Below are 26758 nucleotides of genomic sequence, written 5' to 3' on the forward strand. Positions count from 1 at the left end.
AATGCAAAATATCTGTTTTCTAAAATAAAAGAGAGTTTACCTGTGTCTTTGTTTCGCAGGTTGCAAATTATGACTTTTTTCAAGATCTGGAAGAGAAATGTTGCAGCAAGCTTCAGCATATCCTGTTCCCTGTCTACGCACCACGGAGGGTGTCCCAGACCTCTCCTGACCCGGAGAAAGTCACCCCCAGCGAAACAGAGACTGTAGAAGAAGAGGCGAGAACAACCGAAGAAACCGAAGAGATGGATAAAACGGCCGAGAAGTCTAAAGTAAACCTTGGTAGGTTTGAGCTGTTTTTTGTGTTGGTTATTGTATGTATTCAATACCATTAATAGGTTTAAGTTCATTTCACATAATGCTGAGAAAAATAGTAACGTTTTGAGGTTTTTCAGATGCTCTTTGGTATATAAATTATGATAAAAACTTTTAAATTAAAAATTGTTGAATACCGATAAAATTTCAACATCACTTTGCAATGCTACTTTGAGCAATAATCTGCAGGAAATGTATGACCAAATTGTATGCAAAAAGCTGCAAAATTCAGTAGTTTTAATTATAAATCAAGAAACATGACCAGGCATAGATGACATTAGCTGTATATAGTTTCCACTATAACCTGCTGTACATAATGTACAGTAGTGGTACTTTGTTTAAATGGAATAAAAGTTTACCATCATTAGCAAGTCATCCAGGGAGTCATAAATGTGTCACATGGTTGGCAAGCAAATTTGCCGCCATTTATGAGGTCAGTGGGCCCAGACGATTCTAAATACTAAATAAAATTTCATAGAGTCATATACATAATGCTAAAATGAAATGGGACGCTCAGTAAACGCCAATTGTGCCGTTAGAAATTGAAAAAACTTTTTAACAAAGGACTTGCAATTCTGAGATCTCTGGTTCAAATCCTGTTCTAGCCAAAAGTTTCTTTGCTGGTTTTCAAATTTAGAAATTAAATATTGCCCCAGTAGCCCCTAGAAATACATTGTTGATGATTGTTTTTTGGCAAGCCCCCTCCCCCCCTCCCCTTCAAATAAAAACCAAAACCAAAAATGAGATTGAAAAGCAGGAGGATTTGGCAATATTATATGTGAAATGTATTGTTGATTTGTACTAACATAGAGGCTTGTACTGAAGGCAAGTTTCATCATTAACCAATCTCTTCCTGTTTTCTTGGACTACGATGTAGCAAGATTGAACTTCGGCCCGAAGGACAAGGTGCCAGGTTCGAGTCACTCCCAGATTAATGTATGTCGTCCAGTTACAGAGTTGTTGACAATTAACAATTTATAATCATGGACGTTAAATATGAATTTAAGAGACCGACTTCGGTCAGCTTGCGGCTTTGATAAGCCAATGATGGCTTCTTCGCGAGTTCCTGCTTGCAGGAGGATCTAAAAATACATACATTGTTTTTGTCCTCTAATATCATTTGGTTTCTGTTTTCTTTCTCCGTAGACACGCAGGGGGACGCCCCTTTCTTCAGCCCGCCTCTCAGTCTCGGTCAATCCGGTAACGACGGCAACGTCTTGGCATCCCATGATTCTCAGGCCCGTAGCATGGTTACCATGGATATCCTCAGCGGCAGTGAGAGTATCATTCCCGCGTCAAAAGGTGCGAATATCGGACGAGGAATAATTCTTAAAAACTGGAACAAAAATGGTCCAAATTTTTGTCTCTTCATTAAAATTCAAAAAGTAATCTTGCGTTGGTCAAAATTCCTTGGGAGTGTATTTCATACAGATACACAGAACCGACTGGAGAAATTTCTGGAAATGAATTTATTCATAGACGAAGGTGTTTTGAAAGCTCTGTGTAGAGCTTCAGTGTGTATCTTCCATAGGTACAATATATATCTTGTAGTTGTTTCTACTCTTGCAGTAGAGAGTTTAACAGTTTGCTGGAGTGAACAAGAATTTGTTATATGGAAGTGAGATAAAGAGAGAGGGGGGTAAGAAGAAGAGGATAGGAATGAGGGAGGGGTGTAGGTAGAGGAGAAACCAAAGATTTGGGTGCTGTCAAAGGTAAGGATTGTAAAAACCCTCATGACACCTTAGGGAAGAAAAGCCATCATTTCTCTTCATTTAAGCTTAAGCGTCTCAAAAATAACTGCTGATTATTATTATTATCGTTATTTTTGCAGTAAAACAAGAATTCAGATATCATTCTGTTTTTTTTTCCTTCTTTAAGGGTCCAACATGCCCAGGCAGCTCTCTACAGGATTTCTTCAAGGAATGACTTGCAGCGCATCTCATCCTGGACTCCTACCAAAGTATTCCTCATGGTCGCTGGTTTGTCATGGGAAGGGGAATCTGTACAGCCACTCTAAAGGTAGGATGGACGAAATATGATCCCAATATTATGTTTTTTTTCCCGCTTCTGTTTAAGCTTCTGTTTAAGGTCACAAAGACTGAAAAGTCAAGTTTATTTGTAGTGCCAAAATCATCCATAAGTCCACAATACAACATTTAACAGAGAGACACAGGGAATTGCCTACCACCCCCCCACCTTACCTCATCCCCACCCCGTCCCTCTGCCTCTTACCCTGCATTTAACTCTGACGTAATAAAAATGTTCTTGTTCATAGAGCATCCAAAATGATAGTATACAGAGTACGACACATTTTCCTTGCCTTTTGTAATTAGGCGTTGGAACGAACTGTTTTCGCCAACAATCATTCTAGCCCACAGTTTTTTTGCCCCCTCATTTTCAGTTTGTTTGTAATTTCCTCATCAGTATGCCTCTGTTTGTTTAACTGTTCATATGAAAAATGTATTTGAATAATGTATTTAATCTTGATAGAATTTTCATTGCATTACCCCTTTTTTTAACATTGAACCAGTAGTTTCATGTTGTTTTGGGAAATTAGCAAACCCAGAGAAGAGATAACTCTTCAAAATTGTTTGGTTATTCTCAAACAAAGCATTAATTAAGGTATCTTCTCCTTAAAAGTAATCTAGCGAGCTTCTTCGAAAGTGTTTTTCCATTCCGAAAGCGGTTTGTTTTTCACTTTCCATACTTTAACAGATTAAATACAATCTTTAACTGTATAGAACAGATTATATACTCTTCTTCGATGCCGTACATGATCACATTACCCCTACCATGATCGAACTCCACTGGCTCCCGATACGTGAACGAATCAACTACAAACTACTTCTGATGGTGTTCAAATGTATGCAAAATGTAGGACTAAGCTACCTCACCAACTTGTTTCAGCTCTGACCATCATCCACACGCTCACTTCGCTCTAATTCATCATTGATGTTACTCATCCCTAGAGTAAAAACACAGACTTACGGCTTGAGAACGTTCGCATCCAGTGCACTGTGCCTGTGGAACTCACTTCCAGAACATGTAAAAATGTGCAATACTGTGAACAAATCAGCACTCAAATTGTATCTTTTCACCAAAGCATATATGTTATAATTGTTATGATTATGTTAAGCGCTACGAGAATTATTTCATAGTTTGTTTGGCACTATATAAAAATTATGTATTATTATTGTTACATTTCATGTATGGAGTGAGTTGGAATTGGGATACCTTTTTTCCTTCATGTCTTCGTTCGTCTTTGTCCCGCTAAAGGTCTAGATCATCCCGGCTTCCTGAGGGAGATGAACTTTCTCCTTCCCTGGGACATCCCCATCCCGAAAGGCAGCAAGATGGACGTCAACTGGCCGGAACCGGAGAAAGCCAGTGGAAGAAGAGGAGGCAGAAATAGAGAGAGGAAGACACAGAGGGGTGAGCAATGGTTGCCTGTTTAAGATTTGGAAGGGGGATGGAGAAGGGGGTCGATAGGGTGGAGGGGATTTGTAGAATGGTAAAATGGTAGAAAGAAGGAGGACTACTCTAGGACTGTGGGAGGGTGAGGAGTGCAAGTGCATGACCATTCTAGTAGCTATGGTAGGAGATTGAGGCAGGGGTGGGGATAGGGGTGGGGATGAGGTGGAGGGCAGGGTAGAGAAGAGGTAACAGGAGAGGTAGGAAGACACGGAAGAATATAATTCAATTATATACCTTTGACGACCGTATCAAATTAAGGACCTCCACTGTTTATCTCCTACCTCTCCTCTTCCCCTGTTGGTTTCTTTCTTTCTTCTCTCCATCCCTTGTATACTAATCCCCTTACATCTATCTCTTTGTGTTCACCATGCTCATTAACCTGTCTGTATTCTGTGCGTGTTTTTGTCCCTTCTGTTACTGTTACTTGTCATTTAGCCTTTGAAGAAGATCCTGCTAGGATCGAAACGTCAGGCCAGCCTACTTTTACACATTCTCCTACACATGCTCTCTAGTGGATAGGCAGTTTGCTAATAGTTTTATTTCAAATTAAGGACAAAAGAAAATCCCTGCAACGACCGATTGTACAACAGTGCATTCTATGTGTTTTGTGGTGGAAGGGGAGGACGGGGAGGGTGTGATGTGGTTTAAAGTACACCTATATAATTAACCATGATAATACCTGTGGGACAAATGAGTCTTATCTTTTTGGGGGGAATGTCATTGTGACGTAACACTTCCCAACATTTATCAGATTGACAGATTAACCCACCTTGATTGTCCTTCGACACTATTCAGATGTAATTATCTTCCTTATGCCTCCCTCCCCCCCCCCCCTTTCATGCTGTCTTCACTAATTAACTGCCAACCCTTACATCTCTTCTCTACTTTCATTCTAACTGGATGTTGGTTTCTCCAATTTTGACTCATTTGTCTATGGTCAATTCATCCAAGTTTTAGTTATCCTTCCATCTGTCTATTTAACTAACGTGTCCTTCATACTACCTTCGAAGAAGATCTTGCTAGGATCGAAATGTCAGGCCCCCATAAACTTTGATAAATTTATCTGCAAAGGCTTTTTGCAGTAGATAAGCAGTTTGTTAACAGTGCTTTTTCTCTCTTTATCTTTAAAAGCTGTTATCATTAACTGTTTAAATTCTGTTTCTTTTTTTTTTCTTGGACGGGGGGGGGGGTTGAGGGGGTGGTAGTTGGAGGTTATTTTCAAATGTTATTTTCTCCTAACCTGTAATACTTATGAGTATAGATGGTTTGGTGCAGTGTGGCTTTGCAAGTCTAATTTGCAACAAATTAGAGAATCAATTCATCGTTCAAGTTTTGTGTAGCACGTTTGACAGGTTTGATGTTTGTCTGTTTTTTAAAGTACTTTAGTTCTTGTGTGCAAAACACTGCTATCATAAGACTTTTCACTTGCGTAGCAGTTGGACCATTTTGCATAGCATTCCGAGGATGGGATACCGGATAAATTACCCACCGTTAATATGAAAAACTTGTGAAAAATTCGTTTAAAATTCTAGGGCTAAGTTCATTTTCAAATTTTAAAATGTACACTGTTCCCATTGTAAGCTAGTCCTATAACGTTCCCCACACCAAGTTCACTTAAAATGCATCTTGTTCCTTTAAACGTCGCTACGGATAACTCCTGTCGATAGTCGTCCATTTCTGATCAGCTGTATATAATTAATGGTTTGTGCAATTTTTGTTGTTGATATTGTTGTTAAATTGTAACCTGGCAATTTTCTTTTACTCTGCCATGATCACACCAAGTCACCCTCATGTAATAGTTTAGTGTTCTTTCCCTAACATTCGTCATTTAACCATTAACTCCTTTAAGTGTCTTGTTGAAGTTTAATAGCTTCCATTTATGATATCTTCATCACATTTTTTTAATTATTATTGTTTTTTAAATGTGTTTTATTTAATTTTTAATTGGAATTTTTTTAATGTTTAATTTTTTAAAACTTATTTTATCATTTTATAAATTTGTTTTATGCCTCTATCATATATTAATAGCTTCACAGTTAAATCTTAGTCGGAAGGTTAAGTATCCGACTGCTTAAAACCATGTTAGTCATTAACAAGGGAGTGCCTGCTTCTTTGATAGATTTATTGTACCTCTATCATTGTCCAAAACATTAACGATCACTTTTATCTTCATGCTTTCGTCACGGCAACAATAATCGGTACGAAAGTCGAACATTTTAATAGGTAATCTATTTCTGATCTGACGGTTATTATTTTACCTCGTGACTTGTTTAATGTCTAACTCTCGAGAGTAATGTCTTCCGTCGGGAAATGGAACTCGTTGTGACGTCTCCATCCTTCCGCGTTGGAACGTAAGCTCGACTTTCACCCGCAGACCATTTCAGGATAAAATTTGTATTGCTTTCTCAACCTCAAAATGCTATGCAAAATGGTAGCAGTACATGGACTTATGTATCCATTCCAGTAACATCGCAAATGGTCAAATTGCTATAACATTTCCCAAGATTTATAGTAGTTTTTTTTGTAAAGAAGTCTTTCTGCTTTTAGGTCATTATTTCAAATTAAACAATCTTTTTTTGGGGGGGGATTTTATGATAAGATAGCTTTTTAACACAGTATCAAATTCTACTCAAAGTGGCTGCTTGGACTGTTTGCCAATCTTAACATAAGCTTCGATATCCTTGTCATGTACTGTTGTTGAATGGCAGTAAGAGCGCAAGTTGTATTGTACACGCTGTGTCCTTTTAGAGATACACAGATTATTTAAATCAAGGCTGTGTCACAAATTGTATATTAGCAAATATGTGTTTTTATTTTTAATTTTTTTTTAGTAAAGAAAGAGAGATAGAATTTGCAGTAATAATGAGAAAAGGAAGAAAATGTCGAGACTGCATGTTTCTCCGAGGCTCAATGTCAAATGGTTAAGGTTAATTGTGTCAACATTTTGAAATGTTCTCAAAGTTTTTGATTTCCTTCCCAATCATAAATGTAATGACACTTTCACATGTTTATGAGTTGTATATTAATTTTTGGTTCCACTTTCACATTTAATACCAGATAGTTTCAGAGCTTACATCGGCCTGGAGTACGAATGTCCCCGGGGTCATCGGTTTATCCACCAGGGACCGGAGAAGATCTCCAAGCCTCAGGGAGGGACAGGTGGTCCTAAGGAAGGAGGTAACAAGCTGGTGACATCTGACATGCTCCTTCATGTACCATGCACCTGCAGGTAACGACTAAGAAAAGAAAAAGAAAAAACGTCACAATTATTTTTGTCTGTAATTAGTGTCAATATTTTGAAACTTGGTGTAATTCCTCCCATTGTGAATGCCTGAATTGTTTGATTTCAAGAAATGGGCACAAAACTTTCAAATTCCTGTTCAGGATGATTTTAAACAGTCTATTATGGTCCAAAATATTGGGAAGAAGTGAATATTCGATCTCATTTTTCTCTGGGAAAATTCAAGAATTAGGTATATAGAAAGTATTACTGTTTTGTTTTTGTTTTATTCTGAAGCAATTTCTCTACTGGTTCTGTTTGCATTCTGATTTCTCCTGGCACACAAATAACTGCTTAAACAATTTATTGCATTCGCAAAACACATTGTTACCGAAACTCTTGTGTTTCAAATATTTTTTTTTATAATAATAATAATCATATTTTTTTTAAAGCTATATACTGCATCTAATTTTAAATAAAGGGAGACAAAATACCTGAAAATATGTAAAAATCTCTCTCTAATAGTTCAACTAAATCTTGCTTAGATCATACTGAACTGAACCTTGAAAGGTTTGCCATCGCCCAAAAAAATATCCCATTAATTTTTTTGAGGGACACAAACTTTTATGCATTGCTAAATACTGTTAGTATTTTAGCACAAAAGTTAGGATCCAGCCGAATTGTTGTAAACCACCAAGTATATTGTTTTATAGATAATGATTATGTATTCAATAATACTTGGTTATGACACGGGTTGGTTAAACTTCATTAAAAGGGGGACATCGGCATCCCAATGCAAAATACATGTTAAAAGAAAGTCTTTTTACGTCTTTTTGAAAAACCAAACAAAGTTTGACACTTTTGTCTAAGGCCTCATACACTTCAAAATGGAAACACTTCAGGTGTGTCAAAGATTTAGCCTACTGTGGGATAAGAATCCGATTCCGTCTAATGTTGTTGTTTTTCATAAGAAAGTAAGGAAGTTTTAACCAACTCATTGCATCTTTGTTTAATTTGACATGATAAGAGTGACTACAGCATTTGGATCAAATTATGTTACTTGTGCGAAAAAAGGGAGTATTAAAAGTTTGTGAACAAGTGATACAGAGTATCAAAAGAGATAGCCTTAACCAAGAGTGACAAATGCAGACGACCAGAGGCTGAATGAGCTTAGCATAACTTGACGAACAGCCCCTTTAGACCCCTGACAAGATATGCCAGGGGGTCTCCTGTTAATTCTTGCGGCTGGTTCATACTCCGATATATTTCAGGGGCGATAGATGACAAATGAACCAAACGTGGTAAAAGTATAGCGTGCGATGGAAGATGTTTTTTCTCGACGTGTGGTTTTGTTTTACGTCTATTGCCATTGGTGTATATCTGGTGCACGGATGGGCCTTTCATAGTGCCCAGCCAAGTTACCCCTCTAAACAACAAAAATAAACGATATGTGCTACTTTGTTGCTGCAGGATAGTCCTGGACATCAACAGATGTATATATGATACATTAGGGAAATACCAAATGACCCCAGGTGCCACTGAAATGCCTATGAACTAGGGGCCCACTTTTTACAGAAATTGGTCCCTGGTCCCCGGTTCTGGAAACCTTCATTTCATTTCGCATCCTTGACATGTCTTTTTCATTTGTGAGAGTTCTTGTCTGTTGGCTAGGGCCTGTGCCATATTTAAGGCAGGTCCAACGTGGCCCTGGCCCCGGGACCCGTAGCAAGTTTTGAGAGTAGAAAATCACTTTTTTTCCAAAGACTGCTGATGTGATGTTTAATCGTATACGGTGGGTAATGTAATAGTCTCATTGGGATTTGAATACCCGAGATGTGTTTTACATAATATACAAGCATAAAGAAATACTTAACACTGCCGCTATGCGGTTAAATTATTTGTAGTGCTGACATCGCAGTTATGCACAGCAGCTTTGTAATGTCTGTGGGGTGATCATGTCGGTGAGATGTCTGTATCTCTAACATCTGAATGGTTGTTAATATTATACTTTATTAATAAGTTATGCCCCCCAGCCCCCTCACCCCTTCTACCACATTGCCTTCCCCTCCATCCCCCTCCTACAGACAAGCCTACTAAAAACAGCCCTGGGTATAACCTGCTAGGTAGGTTTGCCAAAATAAATCCTTGCAAAATAATGAATTTATTTTGCATCAGGTTTTACCTGCAGAATCCGTCCTGAATATGAATCGTTTGAGTGTCTGTGTTGAATCTCTCACATGTTAATTGGTGTATATTTAAACTTTTAAACCAACAGAACCACCAAACCACCATTGGGTCAACTTATTAGGGCCTTCATTGTCACTCCAGAAGCTCCTCTGTATGTACAGCTGAACCCCAGAGTGAGGCCTGGTGCGCACCCCTGTCCGGTCTTTTATCCCGAGTGCGGAGAGGATAGCATCACCCTCACCAAGAACAGCTTTTGGGTCCTCCGTTTTCCGTATCCTTTTTTGATGAAAATTTGAAATTGAAGAACATGAAAAAAAAAACCCTAAACATTCAGAATTTCGTTTTGATCTGTCTTGAATGTTACTAAGTCTTTAGACAGGAATCTACAATCTGTAGTAATTATGTATGGCCTCATATCAACTTCGATTCATCACAGTTTCACACTTTGTCAAGCTACTGAAAATGTCAGCAGTGTGTAATAAAAGTCCTCCCCCCTCCCTCCCCACCCACTCGCTCCAAAAAAACAACAAACAAAAGTAAGAAGAAAAAAAGCCGCACAAGAAACATGTTTATGTTAATTAACAGACGTAAGATTGCCCTTTTCCATGCCACCTTATTAATGTACTTTTACACTATTGGATGTCTAGTGTGAAGTTCATCAGTAATAAGTCTAAAATTTTAGCATCCTAAAAGTTGCTAGAATTTTTTTGCAAAAGTACTTTTCATAAAGGCTATGATCGTCCAAATTATTCCTAGCCGATTAAAGGAGTACTTAAATAGACCACTGCGCAACTCAGTTTGGGGTGTAACTACTTTTTAACTGGTGGCAGTAATGTGTTTGTTGACACTTGACTATGGGATACCAGAACTTGACTATCTAGAATATTTTTTTGGGGGGAGGGAAATACTTTTAGAAGAAAAAAGTTTAAAAAAAAAAGGTCTATAACTGAAGTTATTTCAGGTATTAAATCATTTTTTTCTCCCTCCATTTGCACCTTTGGCGTTAAAGTTCAATATTATTAACGGCTATCCTAAATAAATCAAGGATATTATTTTCTTATACAAAACCATATCAAAAATAAATATATAGGACAAAAAGCTGGTTAGCCTGACTAACTCAAGTCTCATTTTAATGGGATATTCTGGGGGCTGAAATTCATTGTTCAGCAAAATTGCTACAAATATTCTGCCCCATTAGTTCAAAGATATGGAGATAAAATTGTTTCGAATTTTATCCTTTTTTTTGGGGGGGGGGAGACATATATGTCATTTTTAATGTATTTAGTGGTTTGTTGGGGAGGGGGTTTGCTATTTGTGAATAAAAGCAAAGCAAATTTTTAGCCGATGGGAACATTGTGATAAGAGATTGATGCCATCACCAACAACAACAACAACAGCGATGATGTGATGGACAGCTCTGTCGGTAAGGTCTCTTCTTTCCTTGTACTCCGGAGGTGTCTGATTTCATTACTGTTATTATCGATCATTGTCTATGTTCCGTCAAGCTCTGTTTATCATTTCCCACACAATCTCTTGCTCTAGTTGTGCCTTTTATAAAGTAGTAACTATATTCTGTAAAACTGGGTGACCTTGGTCAAGATGGTTTGCATGGTTGCATGTAGCATTTTCTTGGAACTAAAAGAGATCATATTGAATACAGATTATTGATTATTAAATACAGATTATTAACGAAAATGGTTTAACAAGGTAGTAGTTAAGGTTTATGGTAAGTTTGAAGACCTTTGTCATTTCTTGTTTACCTTAACGCGGAATAGTTACGTCTACGTGACGGAGGCCGAACCGATCTACCCTCCGACGGACAATCAACCCGTTCATGGCGCCAAGCTCTCCAGGGGGATGTTCCTGGTGTCGCTGAACCCACCAAAGACTTGAAGGAAGTCTAACAGACACAACCATTGAAAACCAAAACAAACCGGATGCAGCCCACAAGAGATGGTATGGATGAAGATGGTCTCCGTGGTGGGATCCGGTCATTATTCATGAGATGCGGTTGCTCCTGGTTTTTGGATTACATGCCAAAATTTTGAATGCAGAAGTGATATTTGGTAACATGCCAAGTGGTTTGAGTGATGGTGTGCCATATAATACCGTGAAAGAACACCACTCCGTATGCGATGCTGCCAAATGGAATTGTCCATGATTGCATTATTTTTTTTAATTAATTATTATTTTTCTTTTTTAAGGACTTTTGCTGAGTTACTGGGTATAATTTGGGAAACAATTATGAACTAAGTGATTGACTGCAAAATGCTTTTTTTTATTGTTCACTAAGGTAGATTGTTTTTGTTTACTATCTGGATATTAAAACAAAGGTTCTACACATCATAAGGTTTATGACGGAGCAGAAATGTCAGCTCCCTAACCATTATGTCAATGAAACAAATCATCGTAAGAAGGGTTAAATGAATCATGTTTCACCAAATGGAAATAGCTCATTCTTGGTAAACTTTTGACCGGCCTAAAAATATATCCAGAAAAGCAGATAGTTTACACAGTGATTTTGATACTTGCCTTCCAGCATCTATCCTTAAGGGACATTGTGAAGCATCTTTTCTCCAGTCTTTCAGAATCAATGATATATTAAACTAATCAAGCTTAATCAAATCAAACTCTAGAAATCTTCAGATCATGGTATGGAATTTTTTTGCCCTATCTCAAAAACTCAAAATAACACCAGGTTAATGAGATTTTCTATATTACTTGAATTACCCGAAAGGAAAGTGAACTCTTGTCAGTTTCAAATTTGACTGAAAGCACCTCTGTAGGATATTGTCTTGCATTTGCCGACACTAATTAGCGCTATCGCCATTGTTCTAATTCTGTCACTAACAAGTGGAATGGTCAACCTGACCGTTGTAGGTACCGCATTTAACTCTGCAATGCATGAAAACACACAACCATAGAATTTACGTTGAGTAATACACCTAGTAGTGTTCTGTATATCATCATCTTAGCATCCATGAGGACACTCATTACCATAACAATTATCCATGGTTCTATGACATCACTGATTGGTTGTTACCATGACTACCATTCATGACATCACTGATTAGTGACTAACACGACTGTTATCCATGATATTATCATCCATGGCTACTCTGATTACCATGGTTACCATCTATAACATCAGTGATTAGTTGTTACCATGACTACCATCTGTGACTTAGTTGTTACCATGACTACCATCTGTGACATCACTGATTAGTGACTAACACAATTATTATCCGTGATATCATCATCCATGGCTACTCTGATTACCATGACTAAACATCCATGACATCACTGATTAGTTGTTACCATGACTACCATCTGTTATATAGATGATACCATGACTACCATGCATTGGTGACATCACTGATTAGTGGTTATTCTGACTATAATCCATGACATGACCTCCCAAATTACTTGTTACATATCATCCTATATATGACGTCACAGAGTACCATCGACCTGTGACATCACAGCCCACGACCTAACAGATGATCACACGACCTGTGACATCATCCCGACCTCATGGATTACTCGACCTCCCATGACATCACCATCCATGATGTCACATACCATCATCACATGCGACATCATGATAAAGTCACAGATTACTAAGTTGTTTTGTGACATCTCCATCCTCTATTCTATGTCACAAATTATCATGATTAATGCTATGATATCATGATTCTATCTGCATAAAAAGACATAACAGGGCATTGATATTTTATTGTCAGTATCACTAAAAAATTTTTTTAGTAGCTTCTTTAATCAAAACACATTCAGACTTTTCTTTTGTATAGGAACTATAAGTAATCATGGTATAAGGTTTGCACTACGTAGATTTTGTCGATCACATCACTGCAGCCGAGAAGAGACAAAGATTCTGGCAACAAAGAATCGTGGCACAGTTATGTCATCCGATGAAGAATTATCGTGACCCAGTTATGTCAATTAAAGTTTTGAATAATACAGAACTCCAGTAAAATTATCAACTTCATTTCAAACATTAGATATCTATCTAGCACAGAGAAGATTTTCCTTTTTGTTTAGTTGTCATGAATTGGTGAGAGGTCTTTAGCACTTGTTAGTGGATTCTACCGGTATTAAAAGGAAAAAACTGAAACAAGTATGATGAGTTTTAGATTGTTTTGGGAATTTTTGTTTGTTTGGCAGTGGAGGGGGGGGGGGGGCGGAGGGACAGGGAATATGAATACTTAATCGAGTTATGTCAGGCTTTTGAATAATTATACTATAACACAGCATATGTGAATGACAAAGCAAGGCTCACAAGAATACAACCCACCCAGATGGGACAGTATATTTAGAGCACACATCCTGATGAGTGTATGAATGTCCTGTGTCGATCAAGAAACAGTTTTAGGCTCTGTTCGTGCTTTCAGCACGCATGCTTTGAAGCAAGATTTTGATGTGGGAGGACAGTATAGAGTGGTATTAGTGTTAGGAAAATAGTCCCAACTGGCTGACTGTAGCACCCAATATATGAATAATCATGATAAAGCAAAGTTGCATTATCTAGTCGGGGCAATTTTCCAAATGACACTCTATACTGTCCTCTCGTATCATACTTCATAGCACTCATACTGACAGTACGAACAGTTCCTAACCTTTATCCAATGGAAACAAGATTTTGATACTGCCCATGCTGTCAGTACAAGGGCTTTGAAGCATGATATTAGAGGACAGTATATAAGAAAAAATTGTCCTAAGTGGGGTGGGTTGTATCATGATCGTAAACTTCACGGTTTGGTATAATCCAGTGATTATTGTACTGCCACCACAATGACAGCTATTTGGGACAATTTTGCAATGCTAAGACCACTTTCTACTGGCTAGCTCTTATATTATGATTCAAAGCACTTGTGCTGGCAGTACAAACAGTTCCTAACATTAAATCTGAAAGAAACAGGCTATTCATACCGCTCATACTGTCAGTACAAGTGCTTTGAATGTAAGAAATGCCCCACTGGTTGCACAATGAACCTTGGATAATAAATATTCATTTCTTAAATGCTGTGTTAAATTCAACATGAATAACTAAAACTTATTTGTCATCATGCTGAAATAAAAAGAGGAAAACGGACAATGTTTTGGACATTTTGTTTCGGATGCACTCGCAAATGTTCCGTATCGAGAAGATTTTGACTTCAGTTTTTAACTATATTTACTCCTTACAGTATTGACACATAAGTGTGTAACATCGATGGGGCTCTCTAATCGTGAATAGTACTAACAGAGGGCGCCATGATATTTGGTTCTAACTAGTTCCAGACAACTTGGCAAGCATTTGCTGCGAGTTTTTAAATACCATCGAGCATAGTGGTAACGTGAGTTTATTACCGTAAGGTTGTTCGTAATTATTGAAGAAGTGAAGTTAAAACCTTTGTCGAATCTCCTCGTCAAACAAACAGTTTTGCGCACCTTGACCCGTGTTTTCTGACGTAAGTTTGTCGTTTAGTGAAACTGCAGAAGTAGAACTTTTTGAGTTAATCGTAAAGGGCGTCAATACACAGATTCACTGGTTGTGTTAGCATGTGCTTTCACGCGATCATGATTACGAGGTTAGTTAACACTGTACACTAATAAATTATGTCCTAGCACCCTTGGTTAGGATGCTGGAAAGCCCCTTGAGAAAGCCCCTTTTCAGAACAGTTATTATTTTGAGCTCTTTCAAGTGCAGCTTCTTCAGAACAGTGAAAAAACTTCCAAGCTCCACCTGGATTCAAGCCTGGGCCTCCCGCTTTATATGCGGACACCCTAACCACTAGGCTATGGACGCAGCTGCATGATTGTATGTCCAGAGGACCAAAACCCACCGGGCCGGTAAGGAAGGTCGTAATTCCACCTTAGGCATTTGTCACCTGTATCGAACAATAATAGTTCTGATTTGGTGACATATTTGCCCTATTCTAGAGAACAAACATGATTCTAACCAACTCGAAAAATCAGATTCAAACATATGCAAAGTTTGATATGACATAATAATTTATCTATTGCATAATTATATAAATGGTGATTATAACTCACTTATTAGCATGAACCTGTTGAACTAAATAGATTCATCCCCTAGGTCCCCCTAGATTGAAGATAATACCTGGATTATAAAAGAGGGCATGTGACCCTGAGGTAGTTGAAGCTGACTACCATTTAGGGAGAGCCTCGGGGTCCTCCCCCAGCAAAGAAGAAAAAAAGACAGCAAATGGTGCGTCGTGAGGCATATTTAGACTATAAGTTAGGTCTATAAGTGGGTCTGATTATATACACAAAGTTGTGCTAAGGTAACTATAATTTGTAACTTTTTATTTCTTTTGTGTGAAGTTGAAAAGGGGAGGGCAGGCGTGTAGCGAAGGGGGGGGGGACAAAGGGGGTGACCACCTCCCCTTGAGCCAATTTTTTTTATATGTTTTTATGATGTCGCTAGTAATTTCAAAATAGTAAATGCTTAGATGCAACTTTTGGGAAGTGCCATTTCCAGCAGTCTGGGAGGCATTCTCGGCCAAAATTTTCTTGTACGCTTCGGGCAAACTCGTGGTGGAGCTACGCTTAGATAGTTTCCAGTGCTGAATCTACGGCTCTAATAGTTTGCCTACAGGTTGGCCCCTCCCTTGGCAAATTCCTCGCTACGTGCCTGGGGAGGGGGAATAGAACCCCCACCCCCTGGATCCACACCTGTGTATCAAACTATCTGATGGTTCAACTTATGCATGACTAGGTCAAAGTAACACTGCTCAGTTAACCACCCATTGCATTGAAAGCTGCAAAGTTGAAAATGCACAACTGTTGCAGTTTTGTCTCTAGGAAGCATTATTATGACTTTCTCCTCATTTTGTAAAAATTTCCACAATGAGTTAAAGTGGAATATATCGGTGAAGTCGTAATTTTTTTTTTATTTCTGTTAAAAACATATGCTTATTAAAGATTGTTTAGAGAGTAGAAATGTGTGATTTGGCATAAAAATGATCACAATACATAAAATCAAACAGATCATTTCAAAGTTCATAATGATGTTTCAAGTAAAAATGGGGGGGGGGGGGGGTGGAAGGGCTCTGAAAGACTTTGAAAAATGCCAGTGGCAAAATCCAAAGATAGCTTTTTAAGGGATTTGCCAAATGGTACGCCTTGGGTGATGAAATTGTCGTCATTAGTGAGATTTGTAACTTCCTGTTATCCAAATTTGACGTGACAAGTGGGAAGTACAGAAAAAGAGAAGATAAAACACGAAATCCGGAGGAAATCTTGCAAAATGTTCCAAAAGGAAAGCTTATCTGCGAGGAATATACAAAGAGATTTGTTAATTATAGCTGCAAGAAAACGAGGGACCCGGTGCATTTAATTGAGGATTCTAAAATGGCAAAGTGGTTAACAACCCTGATTTGTTTTTATATAAGTATGAAATTGATCATCTCTTCAAATGAAACTTTTTTACTTTCCAAATGTTTTTGTTTTTTGTCTGAGTTGCCATATTTAATGGTAAAATATTCATCTAAACAATTTCTGCAAAAAAGAATGGAGGAAAGTTAAAAACGTGGTTGATCTGTTCTGTTGTTTTACTATAGGTATCACTGTGTAGAAAATCTCACATATAACCCATATTAAGTAATCCTTAATGTCAATTCTCAGATGCATAATTTGTCTATTTATTTTCTACGTGCCGTTATAATGTCGATGAACAACCCCCTGGCAAGAAAATGGAGAATTCCAAAACTGTAGTTCAAGGTTAAATCAAGACTTAACCAAGGAAATAAAATGTGAAATTACAGTCAAGGTAAATAAAAAAGAGAGGTAATGACATAACGAACAGAAAAAATAAAAAATAAACTGAGAACACCAGACCTAAAAACAGGAGACACTATATGTTTACTTATAGAGCAGGATATGTTTAGACCAAGTTTTATACTGAGTATTAAAAGTGTGAGCCATTGTATCAAGTAATACCTTTACAATGTGTGACACAGTTAATGGATATAAATTCAAACCTTTGTGTAAACTGGCAGTGGTGTCTCTGAGGGGAGGGGGAGGGGGTTGGCACATACCCTCGATATGTTTAATGCCCCCAAATTAAGTTTGTTATGTCAAAAGGAAAGAAACCCATGTTAACATGCCAGTTGTGCTACCAGCATCATACCCCTCCCCCTACCCTCCCTCCATTTTCAAATGTTGCTCTCTTTTGCTGTACCTCCCACACCTCTAAATGTCTGGATAAACCAATATGTACTAGATTCTTAAAGAGGTTTTGCCAACATTGAGATGACTCATGTTTGGCTAGTATGTCTGTAGACTGCCAGATTGCATTACCAGCTTCATGTGCTACCCCCACCCTCCTCCACCCTCAAAATGTTGCTCTCATTTTGTTGAACCTCCCCTAACTCCAAATGTCTGGAAACACCACTGTTTTAACTAGACTTTCTACAGTGGCGGAGCTAGGGGTATTGGTCAGGAGGGGCGAGAATGGTCTGTAGGGGCGCTTTCGACACTATCTAAGTGGAGCGCCACCACGGGTTGGCGAGTAGCATACAGAAATTTTTTGAGTAAAGATACTCCCTAGATTGCCAGAAATGACCCTTTCCGGGCCTGGCTAATTTGCAGATAAACGAAGTATAAATAGGTGTCATCGCCAAATTACACCAACAAAATGTTACAAATGTCAATAAGTAGATGAAAGCGTAATAAAAAAGTCAATAATCGCGAATATTTAAAAAGTGGTTAAGAGCTGAAAAGGGTGCCAGCAGTCCATTTGAGTCCGTCAGGGGGGCATCCGCCCCCTCTGACTGTATGGACGCTCCACCACTGACTTTCTATTGCTAACAGATATATTTTGGTTCTAGTCTGCTGTCAGTGTTTAGAATATTTCATATCTCACTATGTGTTATATATAGCTGGGTTTCCATGGAGAAGCTCATTTCATGCTCTTCTGAATGATAGTGAAAGTGATATTTTAATAGGCATTAATTGTGCAGGGTTGTTTGTTCAATTTTTCCATTGAAGGAAGAATGCTGAAGTATTTGTGACAGTATTATGATATGCTTGAAGTATATAGCCCTGAGAATTCAATGTACTTAGATGTACCAAGATATGTGAAAGCAGAGGCAAACAAAATTAATCATAGTTTCCGTATGTAAAAGTATGTACTTTGTCTAACACTGCATGAACTCTAAAGCTTAAATACAGAACATGTATGTATGATTTTGCGATGGAGTTGTAATGGTTTAAAGGCTTTGAAGACTCGCCCCAAACCGCATGCGGCCATCTGAAAAAGTTAACTTCCGTTGCTTGCAAGTGACGTTTTGTTCGTGTCGCTACAAAATGCATGACAGTAATGAAATGTGATACCTTGTTATCTTTTATCTAGACCTGAGATGTCCATCGCTATTTACACTGGGTATTGACCGTACCTGCATGTATTGACTGTGCACTAGTGTCTAATTACCGTTGGTAGCAAGTTGTGTGTGTGTATTTTCTGGGATCGATGGTGGTGTCTAACACTTCTGTTACACCTCATTCGAAACTAGGTCAGATTACCGGCATGAGATTGAGATCTCGTTTCGTTTTGCACGAGTCTTCACAACCTTTAAGAGATTGCCAGGCAAGCCTAGTACAGTAACTGTAGGCCTACGTGACACGCATGTTCTGGGCAGGGTGGTGATTTCATATTGCGTGCAAATAATGGAAAGTAACCTGACAGTTTCCCCATGGCTGTAACATGTACAGCACTAATACTTAGTTCACAATAAATAAGCACTGCAAAGTTACTGTTACCATGGAAACGTGGAGAGAGACCTTGTAAAGCAAGTGGCATATTATGAGTCATCCCAACTTTGATTATTAGTAACACTAAGTCCCCTAATATATGATTTGCATGAAGTGTATGTTACCCTTCAAATTGAACTAAATGTGTTTATGAAGCTTAATGCACACTTGAGCTGTTCACCGACCAGAAAAATTGAGTTCATTTTCTCCAAGTTTCCTGTAAACTAGGCCTTTTAGATGAACTTGCTGAAGGAATTAGCTTAAAGGTATATAGTTTGCTAATTGGGTGGTAAATTGGCATCATGCACCCCGGCCAAGCTATGCGGTATATTACTATATTCACATAAACGTGGATCTGCTGCTCGTTTTAACTATAAGAGGTCGTCGGTGTCTCAGTTCACTGCTACTAATTGGTAAGTTAAGTTTTTTGTTGCATTTGCCAGTACTTATTTATAAACATAATAATAATAAATGAGACTTATATAGCGCCAAATCAGTAACAAAAGTCAAATTAATTTACAAAAGAACAAGTGAAAAAATGGGTCTTAAGTAGACTTTTGAAAGTAGAAAGGTTATAGCAAGTTCGAATGTGATCTGGTAACTTGTTCCAGAGATAAGAGCCATTGTATTCGAAGCTTCTGTAACCATAGGTCTTCAAGCATGGTTTAGGAACAGTTAAATACAGTTTGTTGGAGGAACGAAGTGTGCTAGTCGGAATATGTGGCAAGAGAAGTTGCGACAGGTAATCATGGATATGCCTAATTCCTTCCTTAACATTTTTTGCATCATAACCTAGTAGATAAAGAAAAGGAAACAAAAATTATATAATGTGTCTCAATGCATGTCATATTTGGACTTGCTCAAATCTCTAGATATGTACAGGAACATATAAAATAGTCAAATATATTTCCAGATTGTATTATTGTATTATACCGATTTTGTTTTTGTCTGTTTTAGGGGAGTTTTTCTTTAAAAGCATCTCTATGGCAGAGACCTGGTACGTTGCTTAGGTTTGGTTCTCCTGGTAGAGTTGACAACATAGAATTAAGTTTGTTCTTTTAGGCCTATGTAAGATTAGCAAAAACCAATTATGAAAAACTATCGAGTTACCAATAAAAATGACATCTGTCGAGATGTGTCCCAGGAGTCTTGAAACTAATATCGTTACTTTCTTTAAATTATCTAAATTACCTTTTCTAACAAAATTAGGCATGGAGTAACTTAACAGAGACCTAGAGTGTATTTGTGAAATTATGGATATGTTTTAATCTAGGAATCTGGCCATTGATATACCATTTTGCTGAGTCAAAGTTAAGGAACTAGTTTAAATTTATTTCAGTTGAAAATAACTGACCGTTGTATGACTCCCATTTTAAACTCAAATTTTGGTTCAGTTTCAGTTCAGCATTAGTGATTTGTGAACAACTTTCACATAAATTTTGTTGTGTTTCCTTTCTCTATTTCAAGCATGCTCTTGAATTTACCTGGCAAGCCTGTCCGTCTCCGATGTATGAAGTACCACGAATGTTTCCTAAAGTGCCGTCAATAGGATAATGAAGTTGTTTAGTATATAAGGTAGTTATCTTCAGTGTCTACATATGGCTTCTGTCTTTTCGAATTGAAATTAAAAGTGACATAACTTTTCTCCCAAAGCTAGAACTGAATTGTGCTTTTCCTCGCGGATAATTCTTCTTCCTGTTTGGGAAAGCAACTCCTTTGGTCTCTCAGGCAGCAAAGACAAAAAAAAAAACCAAGCCTATCCCCTCATTCCTCACCCCCTGCCCCCCCCCCGCTAAAAATTAAACGTGAAAATATAAAGGCGAAGCATGATTTCCTTTCGTCAATTTTGTCTTATTAGTTTTCTTTGCTTAAATATCGAAATTGATTTCAATGTTCAGGTTCTTTAGACACCATATCGTAAACACACATTTATTAATCATTGATGCAAAAGTGATAAATAACGTTGATTGTTTACTCTATACCTACTAATATTTAATAGCAACATGGACTTCCTCATGGGACTTTATAATGTCTCTCAATTTTTCCAGTGTAATTTGTTTTTCAAGCCTATATAAATGGGAAATGTTGCTTTTCTTAAATGTTGATCTTGTGAGAAAGGGGGGGAAAAAATTCCACACTGCTTAATTTAAAATTCTTATTTCATCATCTTGGTGCCTAACCTCTAGATATGGTTATTGGAAGGTTAAGTTCTTTACAAGTTTAATACTTCAGTGATTCCTAGAAATAGGCAACCTATGAATTGTCATCATGGCACCAACTCGTTGAAACCTTTATCTATCAATTGTGTAACATTTTTTTCCCTCATAATTTAGCGTTGAACTTGATTAGTATATGTTTCGTTACCTCTCAATGTACGTCAAATTTCTCCACAATCAAGACAATATTTTATTGGAATTATATTTGACTCCTGTGAATACCGGATAATAACACATTGTGAAGACGGAAACATTTGAAGGTCATTTGCTAACTCTATGGTCACTCAATATGCTGTTGCCTGCAGATACCTATGTATAAAGTTCACCAAATTTCATTCCCCCCCAAAATATGTTATCTTTGTGATAAAATATACTAGGTTATTTTTACCCCCTTATGCTATTTAACAGTTTTTCTGTTACATTTTTGAAACAGTCAACTTTGAACAACTGGAATCTCCCTTTAATTTATAAAGTTATTTTTAGTTGAAGGAAATTTACCAGCAACAAGAGATTGCTTGTTAATGTTTTCAAATTTTACTTTGATCAAGCAAAAGTAAAAGTATCATATATGATAAAGGCAGTTAGTGGATGGAATTACAGAGCTGGTTGCCATGGTTACCAAGAACTTGTAATCAGAGAACTTCTCTGTTGAACAGAAATTTATTTAAGTGAAACTGAAGGAAATTTTTAAATTAGTAACATCTTTGTATGAACCTTGACTGTACTTTTAAAGCATAAAAAGTGTATATACTTCATATAAAAGCCTGATATGGGAATGGTGTAATAGGTATGTACAGCTACAGTATGGTTAGCTTAAAATACCAAAGAAAGTCAATACTTGAAGTTAATATCTCTCATCAATTTTGCCTTTGATTACCTCTAACAACATGAATACATAATTAATTCATGGGGTAAACTAGACTAACAAACTGTCATTATGAAATAATATATTAATATCTTTGCTCTTTTCTTCAAGTTTCTCTTTCTAGTCTTTGGGCTGTTTACGAAATTAATTCTAATATGATTTTCTTTGTGAAATCCCTTGAATTCCCTGCTCACTTGACTTGACCGTCAGTATGGGGAAAATCGCAGATAGATAATAATCGTAATATAATAATAATAATAATCATAATAATAATAATAATCAACAGTTATTTTTCGACGCTTAAGCGACCACAAATGTGGGAGAAACCCTCAAGGGCCTATGGATTACAACTTACACGTCGGGTGGCTTCCAATTCAACATTTTAACTCAAATTTGGAACTCAAATTTAGAAAGTCATTTCAGATGGGAAAACCGTAGATTGCCCTTGGATGAAAAACCCACCGTACAATGACCCGGCTGGGGTATTAAACTCGGAACCTCCCGATTGCTAAGCCTCATTGCTCCAAATGCCACCGCCTTTTATCCACTCGGCCACATGAGCACCGATATACAGCTATAGATGGGCATGCAGTGTGGTGTGCCAATGCTTAAAGACTATGTAAGATCAAGAGTTTGCCAGTTATACATCACATCAGTGAGAAAACTGAAAGAAATTAAGGCATTCTGTGCGGTTCACAACTGAAACAGACCAATCTTAAGAAATATTAAAAAAATCTATGAAAGTAATTTCTGCACAAGATGTAAAGGAGTACAAGAGTGTGATAGGAAATGGTCGTTCAGAGTGTGTGTGTGTGTGTGTGTGCTCGTCAGTCGTTTCGTCTGTGTGAGGTTCGATTTTGGGACTGGTACAAGAGGATCTTATCCAGTATAAACGGTCATGGTGAATCATTTTGCATTCAATTCTTACGTAAATAAATAAGAACTGGGCATGCAACATTTCGTCAGGATGCGTGGAATAACTGTTCCTCTTTCATGAATCGCTAATAAAATTTTCCCCTGGACTTTCCTACCTTATCGAGTGGTCTTCTATTCCATGAAATTGCTATATATGTTTTTACAAGGAAGTCTCTGATGAATTATCCCACATCAACCATTGTATCTCCATAATGACATTGATTATGATAATGATAAAGCTAATGATAAATGATAATAATATTAATAATAAAGTTACTTTTACGATGCTATTAAGCGACCACGAATGTGGGAGAAGCCTGCAAGGGCTTATGGATTACAACTTTCACGTCGGGTGGCTTCTAATTTCAACATTTATACAGTGTCACTGATTAATCTAGAAAAAAAGCTGGAATCATACTGCAGTGAAATGAAGTTAAAATAAACAGAAGAAGTAACTTTCTTAACTTTGGGAGTTATACAGCTCTCATGGAAAGCTTAGTGTTTGCTGCCCTCCATTAGGTTTGATTCTGATAGAAATTGTGCTCAGAATTACTCATGTATAGTTTTAATTTTACACTATGATGTATGATGTCTGAAAATATATAGATATAGGAGATATATAGGAGATATATAGATATAGATATATAAATATATATATATATCTATCAGTGGGGGAGCTAGGGGTATTGGTCAGGAGGGGCGAGAATGGTCTGTAGGGGCGCTTTCGACACTATCTAAGCGGAGCACCACCACTGGTTGGCGCGTAGCGTACAGAAAATTTTTGAGTAAAGATATTCCCTAGATCGCCGGAAATGACCCTTTTCGGGCCTGGCTAATTTGCAGATAAACGAAGAATAAATAGGTGTCATCGCCAAATTACACCAACAAAATGTGACAAATGTCAATAAGTAGATGAGAGCGCAATAAAAAAGTCAATAATCTAGAATAAGAAAAAAGTGGTAAAAAGCTGAAAAGGGCGCCAGCAGTCTATTTGAGTCTGTCAGGGGGGGCATCCGCCCCCCCTGACTGTATGGACGCTCCGCCACTGATATCTATATTTTATATCTATATAGATATTTGTATAGATATATCTATATATATCTATATAAACATATATCTGTATATATGTATCTATATATATCTATCATTTAATATATATTAATATATATATATATATATATATATATATATATATATATATATATATATATATATATATATATATATATATATATATGTATAAATATATATAAATATATACATATATATGTGTATATAAATATATAAATATATAATATAATATAGTATAGTATAGTGCAAACTGAGAATGAAGTTCTGTCTCACTGTGCACTTTAGTTGATTATGCAACGGTAAGTTGATTTTACGTGCCATCTCTATCTGGATTATTGATATTGCTATGGAAGGCTGTAAACAAACTCTGTAATCTCTCAATATCGATAATCAAAAGAAGAAGAAGATGAAGAAAAATATAGAGAAGAAAAACTTGGACAATAACTCTATGACGCATAAGTTTGCTCCATATTTAGCAGGGCTGTGGAGGATGTCTCTAGTTTAGTTGGTTATAGTTTGATTAAATATTATGTCTGTGTGAGCTCTTAAAGACCCTACATTCTGGAATATTGATCCGTCTGCGATAAACTTGTGTTGCTTTAATTAGCGTGTCTTCCTTGGAAAGGATGTCACCGGGAGGAATGCTTGGTTGTCACGCAGGCTTTTGTACTAAGAGGATTCGAAACGTGGAGGTGAAAAGAAAAAAAAAGATATTAAAGACAATCTTTATAGCTGGCGAAGGTAACAATTGAAAGTGCATTATGTCAAAGAGGAATGGGGAAGGTAATTAAAACAATGGGTAAACAGTTCATCAAATTCTGATTGTCAATTCTGTAGATCTTAGGTGAAAATCAAACAAGATTAAGAAGTTGATGGAAAGTTGAGGTGCCCATTAACATGTGTGTCATTAAGGTCTAGATGCATCCTTAACAACATTTGAAAAAACCAATTTGAAGTACTCTTGTAAAAAGCTTTTTTTAGTTTCTTGAGTAAAATAAAAACTTAAATTTATATGTATGACACCAGTTGGATAGCACCAGTTGGGGCTGCCATATACGATGGTGGACCAGAGGTCTCCCATCAGTGGGTCATCATAGGGCTGGTTTGGAGGAACACAAGTAATTAATGGAGGGACTGATGCTGTGGTGTGGAAGTGTGAGTGCTTTGGAATGGACATTTTATTTTTTTCAAATTTATCAGAAAATTAATCATTTTGTGATTCAAGTTGGCTGTGGTCTATTCAGTACTTACTAATTTAAATTGAACTGCTCAATATGTTCAGTTTTGGTCCCTCATTGTCAACATCCATTTTCCCATCCCCAATGCTACTATTCTCTGACTCTTCCCCTGCCCCTTATTCTACCCTTCCTCTATTCACTCACTACATTTCTTCCAGCGACTCCCCTGCTGCCCCTGCTTCCCTCTCCCCCCTCCCACCCTCAAGCATGTGTCATTGTAACGGATCACTGATCTCTGTACATGGGCATTCTCTGACCTAAAACATTGTTGTTTAATTTTATCCGATGTTAATCTATGTTTTCTCTCTCCACAGGGAAGTTTGTCTTTGACTTATAATCCTCCCAACTGATACATTCAAGAGGCAGTTTATCTTTGAAGTGATGAAGACGAAGCCATGGAGAGGCTGTCTAATACTCAGACCGAGGAGATGTCTCCTGTCTGCAGCGAGTGATAGTATCGGAGATAGCTAGTCAGTGACGGGTCACGGTAAGCACGAAAACTTTGTTTGAACGTGGAAAAGGGATTAGAAGGAAGGATTTTTAGGAAAGGTAGGATTTAGAAGGAGAAGGAAGGATTAGGAGAGGGAGGATTAGGAGAGGGAGGATTAGGAGAGGGAGGATTGGGAGAGGGAGGATTACACAAGGAAGGATTGGTAGAGGGAGGATTAGGAAAGACTGGAAGATTGAAGGATTAGGAAGGGAGGATTGGGGGAGGGGATGATTGGGGGAGGGGAGGATTGGGAGAAGGCAGGATTGGGAGAATGGAGGATTGGGAGAATGGGGTAGGGGAGGGGCAGGGTCTGATTGGGAGAGGGGAGGATTGGGAGAGGGGAGGATTGGGCCAGGGGAAGATTGGACGAGGGGAAGATTGGGAGAGGGGAGGATTGGAAGAAGCGGTGTAGGGGAGGGGCAGTATAGTGGGAATAATGTAGTTATGTGATTACATGCATGTTCATGTATTGCTCAGGTTGTTAAATTAAGGTAAAGTTTTCAGTGACCTCTCTTTCAGGATGAGTTTCTGTGTTCTGGTCAAGTTATTTTCGGCAATGTCTATAAAATACTAACAACGACTGTTATTCTGAACCGGGGAATAGTTTATCCAGTCTCGCATCGTAAAACGCTCTACAGAGTTGTCAAATTGCTTATATAGAGCTGTAAAGATGCATAGCATTTTTGTTCGCTGTATCGATTCATAGTTGTTAATGATCGAGAGACAAACCTCATATCCTACAAAACTGCTACACTAACTTTGTACCCGAAAATTATTCCCTACGACTGTAATAGCCAGAGGTCGTATCGATCAATCTTATATATTCCATCAGGTTCATTTTCACCAAATTAAAACAAACTAATCATTCTTTCCCCTGCAAAGTCTTCATTTTACATTGTATACTCCAACGTTATTTCATATTTCTCCAGGCCCTGTAGTTGACCCAGGGGACCACATTTACCCCCTGACCACTCCCCCCTTAATGTCTGCAGGCCT

At 37.6% G+C, this 26758-nt stretch overlaps 2 protein-coding genes across 6 annotated transcripts in view; both read left to right on the plus strand.

Moving 5' to 3' along the window:
• Positions 1 to 13295, plus strand: part of LOC139976253 (nonsense-mediated mRNA decay factor SMG8-like) — a 32402-nt gene extending 19107 nt beyond the window's left edge. For all 5 annotated transcript variants that reach the window (XM_071984878.1, XM_071984883.1, XM_071984881.1 and 2 more), the window contains exons 17-23: positions 60 to 279; positions 1459 to 1614; positions 2191 to 2331; positions 3589 to 3744; positions 6844 to 7015; positions 9282 to 9464; positions 10969 to 13295. In XM_071984878.1, coding sequence (XP_071840979.1) covers positions 60 to 279; positions 1459 to 1614; positions 2191 to 2331; positions 3589 to 3744; positions 6844 to 7015; positions 9282 to 9464; positions 10969 to 11086 — 1146 coding nt within the window. In that variant the 3' untranslated portion in view covers positions 11087 to 13295. The remainder of the gene's footprint in view (positions 1 to 59; positions 280 to 1458; positions 1615 to 2190; positions 2332 to 3588; positions 3745 to 6843; positions 7016 to 9281; positions 9465 to 10968) is intronic.
• Positions 13296 to 14532: 1237 nt separating this feature from the next.
• The window catches only part of LOC139976256 (uncharacterized), a 112146-nt gene continuing 99920 nt past the window's right edge, over positions 14533 to 26758 (plus strand). Inside the window, exons 1-2 of the mRNA XM_071984892.1 lie at positions 14533 to 15043; positions 25587 to 25759. The gene's annotated coding sequence lies outside the window, so the exon portion shown is untranslated. The remainder of the gene's footprint in view (positions 15044 to 25586; positions 25760 to 26758) is intronic.

Source organism: Apostichopus japonicus, chromosome 11 (assembly GCF_037975245.1).
Source record: "Apostichopus japonicus isolate 1M-3 chromosome 11, ASM3797524v1, whole genome shotgun sequence".
Classification (NCBI taxonomy): domain Eukaryota; kingdom Metazoa; phylum Echinodermata; class Holothuroidea; order Aspidochirotida; family Stichopodidae; genus Apostichopus; species Apostichopus japonicus.